Source organism: Polypterus senegalus, chromosome 9, assembly GCF_016835505.1.
Source record: "Polypterus senegalus isolate Bchr_013 chromosome 9, ASM1683550v1, whole genome shotgun sequence".
Lineage (NCBI taxonomy): Eukaryota > Metazoa > Chordata > Cladistia > Polypteriformes > Polypteridae > Polypterus > Polypterus senegalus.
This window is the reverse complement of record NC_053162.1, coordinates 182,803,254-182,816,639: the sequence shown is the minus strand read 5'-3', so window position 1 is coordinate 182,816,639 and position 13,386 is coordinate 182,803,254. Positions and strand designations below refer to the sequence as shown.

Sequence of the window (13,386 nt, the reverse complement as noted above, 5' to 3'; positions counted from 1 at the left end):
CTTGGCCAGAGCGGGGGTGGATCCAGTTGTCATTGTCCACGTTGGAACAAATGACATACATAAGGGTAGTCTGTCAGTTCTGCGATCCAAATTCAAAGAGTTAGGTACCAAGCTGAGGAGCAGAACTGACAAGGTAGTCTTCTCCGCTGCCTGTGCCACGCCAGTCCAGGTAAGATTGAGGAGATTAGAAGGCTTAAGCGTGGCTCAAATCTTGGTGCAGGGTAGAAGGGTATAGGTTTATGGGGCATTGGGACTCCTTTTGGAACAGATGGGACCTGTTCGCGTGACGGGTTACATCTGAACCGAGGGGCACCAATGTATTGGGGAGGCGTATGTGTAGGCTAGTCGAGGAATGGGGGGGGCAGGGAGTTTAGGACAGGCCAGATTTAGATCTATACATGGAAGAACAAACAATGGTGTAGAAATAAAAATGCATAGTAATGTAAATTTTAAGCAAACACGTAAAGATAGAAGGATTAACACATTAAAAATAGCTTGCCTTAATGCTAGAAGTATCAAAAATAAGGTAAGTGAGTTGGAGTTGTATGTAGCAGAGCATAATTATGATATTATAGCAATAACGGAAACCTGGCTAAATAACAAAGATGGGGATGAGTGTAACATAGAGGGATACACATTTTTAGGAAGGATAGACAGAACAGAAAAGGAGGTGGGGTTGCTGTTTATGCCAAACAGGAATTAAATGTAAGTCATCTTCAGTTGGATGATGAGCCCCATCTTAGTGAGGACATGTGGCTTCGCCTGGAAAATATTAGGGAAAAGGTCTCATTTTAGGAGTGTGTTATAGACCACCCAATTCAGACAGTAATTTCAACACACATCTTTTAGTAATATCAAAAGGCAAGTTTACAGGGGATATTATAGTCATGGGGGACTTTAATTATCCAAATATTAACTGGGATAACCTTACAGATGGAGGAGCACAAGAGCAGGAGTTTTAAGAAGTAATCAGTGACTGTTTTTAACACAGCATGTTAAAGCACCAACAAGGGGTGAAGCCTGTCTGGATTTAGTATTCTGTAATAATCAGGATAGAATTGAGGGTGTAGAGGTGATTGAACCACTAGGGTCAAGTGACCATAATGTAATACAATTCTCAGTATTTTGTAAGAGTACAGATGCAAAGACTAAAATTGTTAAGTTGAACTTTAGTAGGGCTAATTTTGAGCAGATGCACAAAGTCTAAGTAGGATAGACTGGGATAAGCTTTTAAATGTGGAGACAGTCGAGGAGCAGTGGAACAGGTTTAAAAACATGTAATGCAGGACAGATACATACCTAAATTTGGAAGTAATAGGAAACTAAAAAAATATCCACGATGGATTAATAAAGATTTAAAAAAGAAGTTGCAAAGGAAAAAACTGCTGTATAAGGCATATAAGACTAATGACTGCAAAGAGAACCGTAGAGCGTATGAGAACATGAGGGCAACCATTAAGAAGGATATCAGAGAGGCTAAAAGACAGTTGGAGAGGAATATAGCAGATAAGGTAAAGAAGACCCCAAGAGATTCTTTCAGTATTTTAGTAGTAAAAGAACAGTTAAGGAGGAGGTCAAGTTCATCAGGAATAGTAAAGGGGAATTAAAAGATACAGACAATGAAATAGCAGATGCCCTAAACTTACATTTTTCTGAGGTGTTTACAAGTGAGCAAGTGGATAACCTCCAGAGGTAAACAACTACTAAGGAGGTACTGAGGGATTTGGAAATTGTAGAGGAGAAGTGCTGCTCAGATTAAATAAGATGAAATCAAACAAATCACCAGGCCCAGATAATATTTATCCTCGTGTTCTTAAGGAGGCTAGTGAGTACATATATAAACCCTTGACACATATTTTTAGGAAGTCACTGTGCACTGGAGAGATTCCAAAGGACTGGAAAATGGCAAATATCATCCCATTATATAAAAGGGTGACAGGGCAGATCCAAGCAACTATAGGCCAGTAAGCTTAACAAGCATCACAGGAAAATTAATGGAAGGAATTATTAAGGATAAGATTGAGCAACACATGACAAGGACAGGAGTTATTCTGAACAGTCAGCATGGGTTCAGAAGAGGGAGGTCGTTTTTACTAACATGTTGGAATTCTATGAGGAGGCAACAAAAGGATACGATCAAAGTGGAGCTTATGATATTATTTATCTGGACTTTCAGAAAGCATTTGATAAGGTGCCACATGAGAGGTTGGGCATCAAGTTAAAAGAAGTGGGAGTTCAGGGTGATGTTTTTAGATGGGTGCAGAATTGGCTCAGACACAGGAAGCAGAGGGTGATGGTGCGAGGAACCTCATCAGAACTGGCCGATGTTAAGAGTGGTGTTCCACAGGGGTCAGTGCTAGGGCCGCTGCTATTTTTAATATATATAAATGATTTAGATAGGAATATAAGTAACAAGCTGGTTAAGTTTGCAGATGATACCAAGATAGGTGGATTAGCAGATAATTTGGAATCCGTTATATCATTACAGAAGGACTTGGATAGCATACAGGCTTGGGCAGATTTGTGGCAGATGAAATTTAATGTCAGTAAATGTAAAGTATTACACATAGGAAGTAAAAATATTAGGTTTGAATACACAATGGGCGGTCGGAAAATCGAGAGTACACCTTATGAGAAGGATTTAGGAGTCATAGTGGACTCCAAGCTATCAACTTCCAAACAGTGTTCAGAAGCCATTAAGAAGGCTAACAGAATGTTAGGTTATATAGCACGATCTGTGGAGTACAAGTCCAAGGAGGTTATGCTCAACCTTTATAATGCACTGGTGAGGCCTCATCTTGAGTACTGTGTGCAGTTTTGGTCTCCAGGCTACAAAAGGACATAGCAGCACTAGAAAAGGTCCAGAGAAGAGCGACTAGGCTGATTCCAGGTCTACAGGGGTTGAATTATGAGGAAAGATTAAAAGAGCTGAGCCTTTACAGTTTAAGCAAAAGAAGATTAAGAGGTGACATGATTGAAATGTTTAAAATGATGAAGGGAATTAGTGCAGTGGATCGAGACTTGTTATTTTAAAATGAGCTCATCAAGAACACGGGACACAGTTGGCAACTTGTGAAGGGTAAATTTCACACAAACATTAGGAAGTTTTTCTTAACACAAAAAACGATAGACACTTGGAATAAGAGACCAAGTAATGTGGTAGACAGTAAGACGTTAGGGACTTTCAAAACTCGACTTGATGTTTTCTTGGAGGACATAAGTGGAAAGGACTAGCGAGCTTTGTTGGGCTGAATGGTCTGTTCTCGTCTAGAGTGTTCTAATGTTCTAATATTGTAATGGATGGCACACATGGACTGGTATTCCAGCCAGGATTAGACAAGGATCCATACCTGACCAGGTGCAATGGAAGGTCTGGGGGGATATGAGCAGCCCTAACTATTTTCTGCCCCAGTATGCTAGATGGTAGCATAACTCAGTTAGGATTTCCACACAGACTCCTGCAGGGCATGCTGGGGCCTATACTATCATGTGGTAACCCTGTTGGGTTCCATGGGTGCCCATCTGGGGGAGCTGATGGGAATCACAATGCCTACCTTCTGGGACTTCCGTTCAACCTGGAAGTGCTTCAACGGTCTATACCCTAGCACCGGATGTACTCCTCGGTCATTGATCTCAACCAATTGAGTTGGAGACAGGTGTGGAGGAGAAGAAAAGAGACAGAAGAAGAATTGTATTGTGTATGTGTTACTTTTGAAGCCGGTTATAAAAGTATTTCTGCAAATAAACCTTTTATTTAAACCGGGGACCTCTTTTGGTGAGATTTGGGATGTCTGGGGTTTGGGTTTTGTTCTGTTTTATTGTGCCTCCATCCATAATCTAACCCACTATATCCTAACTAAAGGGTCACGGGGTTCTGCTGGAGCCAATCCCAGCCAACACAGGGCATAAGGCAGGAAACAAACCCCAGGCAGGGCATCAGCCCACCACAGGAATTTGTTCTTCACAATGTCAAATTGCAGCCCTACTTTGAGTTTTGCCCAAAAAATATGAGATTTTTCAAAATCATTTGTGAGCTCATAAAGTCACACATTGTATGCCTGCTTCTGATCAGTACGAATGAATCATTAAGTGTAAGATCTCCCAGTCTTCCAATGTCATAATATAAGAGAAGATTGCACCAGCCCTTACTGAAAAACAAATACACTGTTATTGATTTATTTCTGTGGAAATCTCGCACTCATTAGACTCAAGAGCTGAGTAGGCTTTGGGAGAATTCCAACTATCATCTTCAAGGTTGGAAGCTCAATAGTTTGCATGTTGATACCATCAACAGCCAAACCACGGCTCAGAACTTAAAAAAATTAGGAATACGCTTTCAGGACTTTGAAAGAATTTGTTTTGTGAACTTTGTGTTCTATCCAAATTTGGAATTTAAGCTTTTAATGTTCAGAGTGGGTGGCACGGTGGCGCAGTGGGTAGTGCTGCTGCCTCACAGTTAGGATACCCGGTTCGCTTCCTGGGTCCTCCCTATGTGGAGTTTGCATCTTCTCTCCGTGTCTGCGTGGGTTTCCTCCCACAGTCCAAAGACATGCAGGTCAGGTGCATTGGCAATTCTAAATTGTGCTTGGTGTGTGTGTGTGTGTGTGTGCCCTGTGGTGGGCTGGCTCCCTGCCTGGGGTGTATTTCCTGCCCTGTGTTGGCTGGGATTGGCTCAAGCAGCCCCCTGTGACCCGTTAGTTAGGATATAGCGGGTTGGATAATGGATGGATGTTCAGAGTTTTCAGAAAACAACATCATTTATTTAAATAGCACATTTTCATACAAAAACTGTAGCTCAAAGTACTTTACATAATGAAAAATAGAAAAATGAAAGACACAGTAAGAAAATAAAATAAGTCAACAATAATTAACATAGAATAAGACTAAGGTCCGATGAAAAAAACTCCAGATGGCTGGAGAAAAAAAATAAAATCTGCAGGGATTCCAGACCATGAGACCGCCCAGTACCCTCTGGGCATGCAGTAGTGGTTTTTCACATTGCCACTACTTTGGGAAATGCACAGCATGTACAGAACAAGTCAAATCAAGTTGGGGAGCATGCACTAATACAGTGTGTTGCCGCACCAACAACACCAACAACTTGGGATCCCATTTCGCAAACCCCCATGGCAGACACGCGGTCCAGAATAGAAATGACCCTCTATCTGCCGCAGCCAGGTGTTACGTGGGTGACCCCTTGACCTGGTCCAGCCACACGGGTCCCCAACAATGAGGATCTTACGAGTTGGATCACCCTCGGGGAAATGTGCCACATGGACGTAGTGCCATAAATGATGCTCCCTCACAATGCAGGTCATGTGCCTCATTTGGGACTCCATGAGCAACACAAAGTCACACCAACGGGACCCAAGGATTTTTCGGAGAGACACAGTACCAAAGGAGTCCAGTCTTCGTCTCAGGCCACTGGATAGCGTCCATGTCTCGCAACCTTATAGCAAGACAGGAAGCACCAGGACTCCAAAGACTTGGACCTTCGTCCTTTTGTATTGATATTGGGAGCGCCACACACCCCTTTCCAGCGACCCCATGACCCCCCATGCTCTCCCAATCCATCTACTGACTTCATAGGAAGAGTCACCATAGTCACATGAATGTCACTGCCAAGGTAAGTAAACCTCTCGACAAGGTCGACACTCTCTCCGCAGGCAGACACACTGCTGATGGCCGTGCCCCTCTTGTTTTAAATATGGAGATTGTCTTACATTATAAAATGTGGTATCATGCAATTATCAGCTTCAAGTGAAGTATCTCTGATACCTGCTGCTAGCAACTTTCCCGCCTGTCTCAAACATGAAGGCTTTGGAGTTTTCATCCAGCACTTGTGCGACTTGCTGCTGACTTGACCTTTTCTTCTGTTTCTCCTTCTTCTAGGCGTCTTCTTTCTTCATCAGCAGATTTTCGATCAAAATCATGTCCTTGCCAGATGTGACTAAGAAGAAGTGGAAAACCTGCCAAAAGGCTTGCGGGGTCTTCTTTCTTTTTATTGTTGCGTTTTCTTACATACAATCTTCAGAGATTTCATCTTACTTCCAACACATTTATCATCATTGGTATAAGTCAAAAGGCCATTCACAATACCCCCAAGCTCCAGCAGTGTTGGCCCATTTTCATGAAAGGATTCAAGCAACGGTCAACTCCATTGAAAGTGTTATTCGACTTACGGCCATTGTGAAGCTGAGTGCAGATTTGGAGTACCGTTGCCATATTGATTGTAATGGCACCATGTTCTCTAATGAAGCCCAGGTGGAAGCTCACTCCTCAGATTACAGTTTCACTTACCAGTTGGTGGACCTACTCTGCCAGAACCCATGCGCCTTGGCTGACACTTTAGTAAGCGTTGACGCTAGTGCACTAGGTAAGGAGGTGTGGTCTGTTCCTGCTATTCACATCTGTGCTCTCAATGACGCAGAACCTCCTCAGGACTTCACCGCATGTATTTCAGCATTTAGTGAGTATAAGGAAGCACAGGTCATTCGAGACATTGAGATGTACCAGTTCCTGGGAGCTGAAAAAATCTTAATTTATGGAGGTGACTCCTTTGCAGAGATGCACAAGCAGCTGGAAACATTAATTAATAAAGGATGTGTGGAAGTTGTGGACTGGAGTGCTGGTTCTTTTCTTTATGAATCCAATAGGCAGGACTTCAAAAGAGATTTACAGGTCGCTGCTTGGATAGATTGCTTTTATAGAAACCTGCACAGGAGCAGAAAGTTGGCTCTGTCTGACTCACAGGAAATCAGTCTTTACAGTAAGAACAGTGCCTGGACGAAAATGCTACATTTCCTCATAAAGAAGAATTTCACCCTCAATGACTTCAACTTTCAGGACCGCGAGAAATGTACAGTGTTCTCTTCAGAGATGGAGTGTCCAGGAGGAGAACAAGAAGAGAAGTGCGGCTGCCACTCCAGCAAGCAACTTCAAGGAATGAACTCCACCTTTGCCTACATTACTCTAAGCACGGAACCTGGCGCTGAAGAACAGCTATCTCCTTTGGCTCAGTGTTTTGCCATGAAGCCCCCCCAGGAGACGGTGACGTTTGTTGGGATGACAATTAAAGAGAAAGGTGAGGACCTTCTTGTTTTAGATAGACACTCTATTAAACCCAAAGGGAAAATGTCAAGTTACAGCCACTGACGCACAAAGACTAAAGATGAAAGAATGAGGTAAAAAACAATCAAATACAGCCATAATCCAATGAATATCTTATTAAAAGGATAAAAACTTAGTCTAGCTAGAGGTTATGGTGTGACAGCTAATTCAGGGGTCCTCAAGTTTGGTTCTGTGCCTGTTGTGAAATGAACAGCCTCGACACACATAAAAAGGTTTGGGGAAGCCAACTATACAGTTAGGCCCATACATATTTGGACAGAGACAACTTTTTTCTCATTTTGGTTCTGTACATGAACACAATGAATTTCAAATGAAACAACTCAGATGAAGTTGAAGTGCAGACTTTCAGCTTTAATTCAGTGGGTTGAACAAAACGATTGCATAAAAATGTGAGGCAACTAAAGCATTTATTAACACAATCCCTTCATTTCAGGGGCTCAAAAGTAATTGGACAAATGAAATAACTGGAAATAAAATGTTCATTTCCAATACTTGGTTGAAAACCAATGCCAGCCTGAAGTCTTGAACTCCTGGACATCACCAGACGCTGGGTTTCCTCCTTTTTAATGCTCTGCCGGGCCTTTACTTTCAGTTGCTGTTTGTTTGTGGGCCTTTCTGTCTGAAGTTTAGTCTTCAACAAGTGAAATTCACGCTCAGTTGGGTTAAGATCAGGTGACTGACTTGGCCATTCAAGAATTTTGCACTTCTTTGCTTTAATAAACTCCTGGGTTGCTTTGGCTGTATGTTTTGGGTCATTTTGGGTCCATCTGTATCAAGAATCAATTTGACGTCATTTAGCTGGATTTGAGCAGACAGTATGTCTCTGAACACCTCAGAATTCATTCGGCTGCTTCTGTCCTGTGTCACATCATCAATAAACACGAGTGTCCCAGTGCCACTGCCAGCCATGCACACCCAAGCCATCACACTGCCTGACTCCACCGTGTTTTACAGATGATGTGGCATGCTTTGGATGATGAGCTGTTCCACGCCTTCTCCATACTTTTTTCTTGCCCTCATTCTGGTAGAAGTTGATCTTGGTTTCTTCTGTCCAAAGAATGTTTTTCCAAAACTGTGCTGGCTTTTTTAGATGTTCTTTAGCAAAGTCCTATCTAGCCTTTCTATTCTTGAGGCTTATGAGTGGCTTGTACCTTACAGTGCACCCTCTGTATTTACTGTCATGCAGTCTTCTCTTTATGGTAGACTTGGATATCGATACGCCTGCCAAGCCCAGAAGAGTGTTGTTCACTTGGCTGGCTGTCGTGAAGGGGTTTCTCTTCACCATGGAAATAATTCTGCGATCATCCACCACTATTGTCTTCCGTGGACATTCAGGTCTTTTTGCGTTGCCAAGTTCCCCAGTGCTTGCTTTCTTTCTCACGATGTACCAAACTGTAGATTGTGCCACCCGTAATATTGTAGCAATTTCTCGGATGGGTTTTTTCTGTTTTCACAGCTTAAGGATGGCTTCTTTCACCTTCTTTCACCTGAATGGAGAGCTCCTTTGACCGCATGTTGTCTGTTCACAGCAAAATCTTCCACATGCAAGCACCACACCTCAGATCAACTCAAGGCCTTTTATCTGCTTAATTGATAAGACATCACGACGGACTTGAACACACCTGCCCATCAAATAGCCTTTGAGTCAATTGTCCAATTACTTTTTTAGCCCCTGAAATGAAGGGGTTGTGTTCAAAAAATACTTTAGTTGCCTGACATTTTTATGCAATCGTTTTGTTCAACCCGCTGAATTAAAGCTAAAAGTCTGCACTTCAACTGCACCGGAGTGGTTTCATTTAAAATTCATTGTGTTCATGTACAGAACCAAAATTAGAAAAAAGTTGTATCTGTCCAAATATTTATGGACCTAACTTTACTCTAGTAAACCCAAAGGGAGAATGTCATGTTCCAGCCACTGATGCACAAAGACTAAAGATGAAAGACAGAAGTAAAAAGCAATAAAATCCAGCCATAATACAATACAATACAATACAGTTTATTTTTGTATAGCCAAAATCACACAGGAAGTGCCGCAATGGGCTTTAACAGGCCCTGCCTCTTGACAGCCCCCCAGCCTTGACTCTCTGAGAAGACAAGGAAAAACTCCCAAAAAAACGTGTAGGGAAAAATGGAAGAAACCCTGGGTAAGGCAGTTCAAAGAGAGACCCCTTTCAAAGTAGGTTGGGCGTGCAGTGGGTGTCAAAAGAAGGGGGTCAATACAATACAATACACAGAACAGAACAGAACAAATCCTTAATACAGCATAATAATAAAAATGTTAGACGTACGGAGCAGAATTTAACTGTAGATGATATCACATAATAAGATTTGGATATTTTTAGAGTCCTGGAGACCTCATCCATCAAGCTGCCTCCCAATTTGGCCATTCCACGGCTGAAACGTTGCTCAGCCAGCCAATCCAATGAAAGGACCCCTTTTTCCCATGATTCCTGTGATCCTCCATCAGGGATGACTTTACCATAGGCAGGTGGGCCGTGGCACCAATTGCCACATTTGAGTACCGAGAACAGAAACAGAACAGGTGAGGGTTAGTAACAAATTATAACAATCATGTTACTTTTGTTTTAGTGCTAATGACAAACAACAGAGATGCAGTCTGTACAGTAAATCAGCAGCTCTAGTCAGGGTGTGCTAAACTGAAGTAGTGAGTCTTCAGCCGGGATTTAAAGGCTGAGACCGAGGGGGCATCTCTTATAGAAGCAGGAAGACCATTCCACAATTTAGGGGTCCTGTAACTAAAAGCTTGACCTCTCACTGTTATTTTATTAACCCTTGGAATCATAAGCATACCGGCATCTTGAGATCTTAATGTGCGCTCAGGTTTGTAAGTCATGATAAGTTCAGACAAGTAAGCCGGACCTTGGCCATTTAATGCTTTATAATCAAATTAACATCTTATTAAAATGTTAAAAACTTAGTCTAGCTAGAGGTTGTGGTGTGACAGCTTGTTCAGGGGTCCTCAAGGTTGGTCCTGTGCCTTTTGTGAAATGAACAGCCTCGACACACAAAAAAAAAGTTTGGGGCAGCCACCTATATATTGTTCCTGGCTGCAAAATGGGTTTGGAAATGGCACACATGTGCATACAGGGTGGTCCAGATCTAATTATGCAATTTTCATTACGCTATAACTCGAACTCGAAATCTCGAACCATTGAGAAGTGTGCAAACTGACGACATGAAGAATCGACTTCGTGCCGAATTGGAATCGTCCCCACATAAATCAAAGTCATCCAGAAGATCTGGATCTGCATAATTAGATCTGGACCACCCTGTAGAATGGAATCCTGAACTGAACTGCCATTTAGCAGGAAAGATGGTGACTTTAAAGGGTCCACACTGGAAGTGACGTCATCATGGCACCAGACCCGGAAAGTGACTTGGTCTTTGGTGCCAGAACTGGAAGTGACGTCGTCAATGTGGAATCAGCCCTGATTTCCTGTGTTTGGTCTGCAGAGATAACACAATGAGGTTATTATTAAACTGCCACCCCATGGCCTGGCATTGAATTACCTTCACATAGTCACTTCAGCTCCCTCCAATAGGCAGAACTTCAAAAGAGATTAACAGGTTGCTGCTTGGAGAGACTGCTTTTATAGAAACCTGCACAGTAGCAGGACGTTGGCTCTGTCTGACTCACAGGAAATCAATATTTACAATAAGAACAGTGCCTGGACGGGAATGCTACATTTCCTCATAAAGAAGAAATTCACCTTCAATGACCTCAACATTTAGGGCTGCGTGACACTGAATTTATTACACATCTTTTTATTATCATGAAGTTTATGAGACCAGGAATGTTTATTGGGTTTATCTACTCCAGCCCTTGATTATTTACACATCACATGGCAATCCTAGACAGACAACGTCATGGGTGGTGCCAGTTGCCAGACATCCTGCAATATTCCCACACACATACCTGCAGAAATCCTATGCAGATAAACTCTCGAGTGGTGCCAATTGTCAATCACTCTGCATTATTCTTCTTGAGATCCTCTACAACATTAACAATATTTATTTCTGTAGCACATTTTCATACAACAATGCAGCATATAGTTCTTTACAACATGACAAAGAAAAAGCAATTAAGGTAATCTAATAATATTAAAGAATAAGTAACAATAAAACAAGGTAAGGTCCAGTGGCTAGAAGTACAGAAAAAATAACAAAAAAAAAAATCCAAGTCCAGTTACACTGGAGACAAAACTAAACCTGCTGGGGTTCCAAGGCCATCCAGTCTCCACTGGACATTCTCCCTGCCATAAAATGTACTAAACAATTCTCTTAGTTTTCATGCTTCACGTAATATGATTCTGATGAAGCTGCCCTTGTGGACAGCCAAGACAACTGTCTTCATTCTATCATATTAGGGGGCTGCATGGTACTTTAATCTGTTTGTGATGATGCAGATCTCCGCCACAAACGAATCAGAAAAGACAGCAGAGAATAGTGGGGATTAGTACAGGTGTGATAATTCTATACCCATACAGCCTATTACGAATACAACTGAAATGTAGTTACGAAAAGACCAAATTTAAATAATGGGTTTATAGAAATTTTTAAAAGTATGCTACAGTATTAGCCTGGCAAATTTTTATAGGTAAAGTATGTATTCCAGATTTTATGTGCATAATAGCAAAAGGCCACCTCACCATTTCTTTTAATCCTGACTCTTAGAATTAAAAGCAGACCTCCATTTGAAGAAACCAATATTTCTTCCCAGCTTTGCTTACTCAATGTCACCTCTAACATCCAAGTGAAAGATATCACAGCTACAGTTCAGAAGAATTTAAAAAAATCAAAAACAAGAAATACTGAGATTAATAAAGGATCACCAACAACAATATTTGTAAGCTTACTCAGGTGTAAGTGCCCACCATTTCCATTGAGGTTACGGGCTTCCTTCCACCTGTGATCATTTGTAATCCGTGTGATTAGTGAAGCTGTTCCTGGTCCATTCATTCCCTTGCTTGGCAGTGCAACTGATGGCAAACAACTGACTATGGGTGGCAAGCCACTTTCAAAAGACCTCAGGGATAGAGTTGTGGACTGACATAAGGCAGGAGATGGAGACAAAAACATCTCAAAGGCTTTATCAATCCCAAGGAACTCAGTAAAGTCCATCATAAAGAAGTGGCAAGTGTTTGGTACTACTAGGACAATTCCTGGATCTGGCCGCTCCTCCAAACTGGATGGAAGATCAAGGGGAAAACTGGTAAGAGAGGCTACCAAGAGGCCAATGGCCACTTTGAAGGAGTTACAGGATTTAATGGTAAAGAGCGGTCATGGTGTGCATGTGACAACATTTCCATGACCGCTCCACAATTGTGGCTTGTTCAGGAGGGTCACAAAGAAAAAGCCACTTCTCAAGTAAAGGCCACCTTGAAGATTCTGATGCCAAGGTTGTATGGTCAGATGAGACCAAAATCGAACGATTTGGCCTCAATACTAAACGGTACACCTGGAGGAAATCCAATGCAGTTCACCCTCCAAAACACACCATACCTACAGTAAAGCATGGATGTGGCAGCATCCTGTTTTGGGGGTGTTTCTCTGCCGCACGACCTGGGGCTCTCGTTAGGGTAGAAGGTAAAATGGATGGGGCAAAATACCGTCGAATTCTTGAGGAAAACCTGCTACCCTCTGCCAGAAAGTTGAAGATGGACAGAATGTTCACCTTTCAACACGACAACGACCTGAAGCACAGAGCAAAACTGACCACACAGTGGCTGAAGGAGAAAAAAGTGAATGTCCTGGTGTGGCCAGTCAGAGCTCAGAGCTAAATCACAGTGAAAATCTGTGGAAAGATCTGAAGATAGCAGACCACCAACACTCACCGTCCAATTTGACCGAACTTGAACAGCTCTGTAAAGAAGAGTCAGGGCAAATATTACACAATCAGATGTGCAGGGCTGATAGAGAAGAATCCCAACAGACTCAAGGCAGTCATTAAAGCAAAAGGTGGTCCAACAAAACAACACTGACATTGGGGGAGTGATCCTTTTGTTAATCTCAGTAGGTCTTGTTTTGGATTTTTTATCTTTTTTATCATTTTTCTGAACTGTAGTTGTGATATCTTTCACTTGGATGTTATAGGTTACATTGAGTAAGTAAAGCTGGGAAGATCTATTTTGTGTGTGTTTTCATTTAAGGCTGTAAAGCAAAAAAAAAAATGGGAATATTTCAAAGGGGGGATTCTTTTCTATACTCACTGTAAGTAACATTCTAGTTAGGTTT

The 13,386-nt window shown here is 42.0% G+C and overlaps 1 protein-coding gene across 1 annotated transcript in view; it reads left to right on the top strand.

Annotated features, from left to right (window-relative positions):
- The window catches only part of LOC120536098, a 63,137-nt gene that overhangs the window by 34,166 nt on the left and 15,585 nt on the right, over positions 1 to 13,386 (top strand). The window contains exon 2 of the mRNA XM_039764471.1: positions 5,893 to 7,084. Coding sequence (XP_039620405.1) covers positions 5,932 to 7,084 — 1,153 coding nt within the window. The 5' untranslated portion in view covers positions 5,893 to 5,931. The remainder of the gene's footprint in view (positions 1 to 5,892; positions 7,085 to 13,386) is intronic.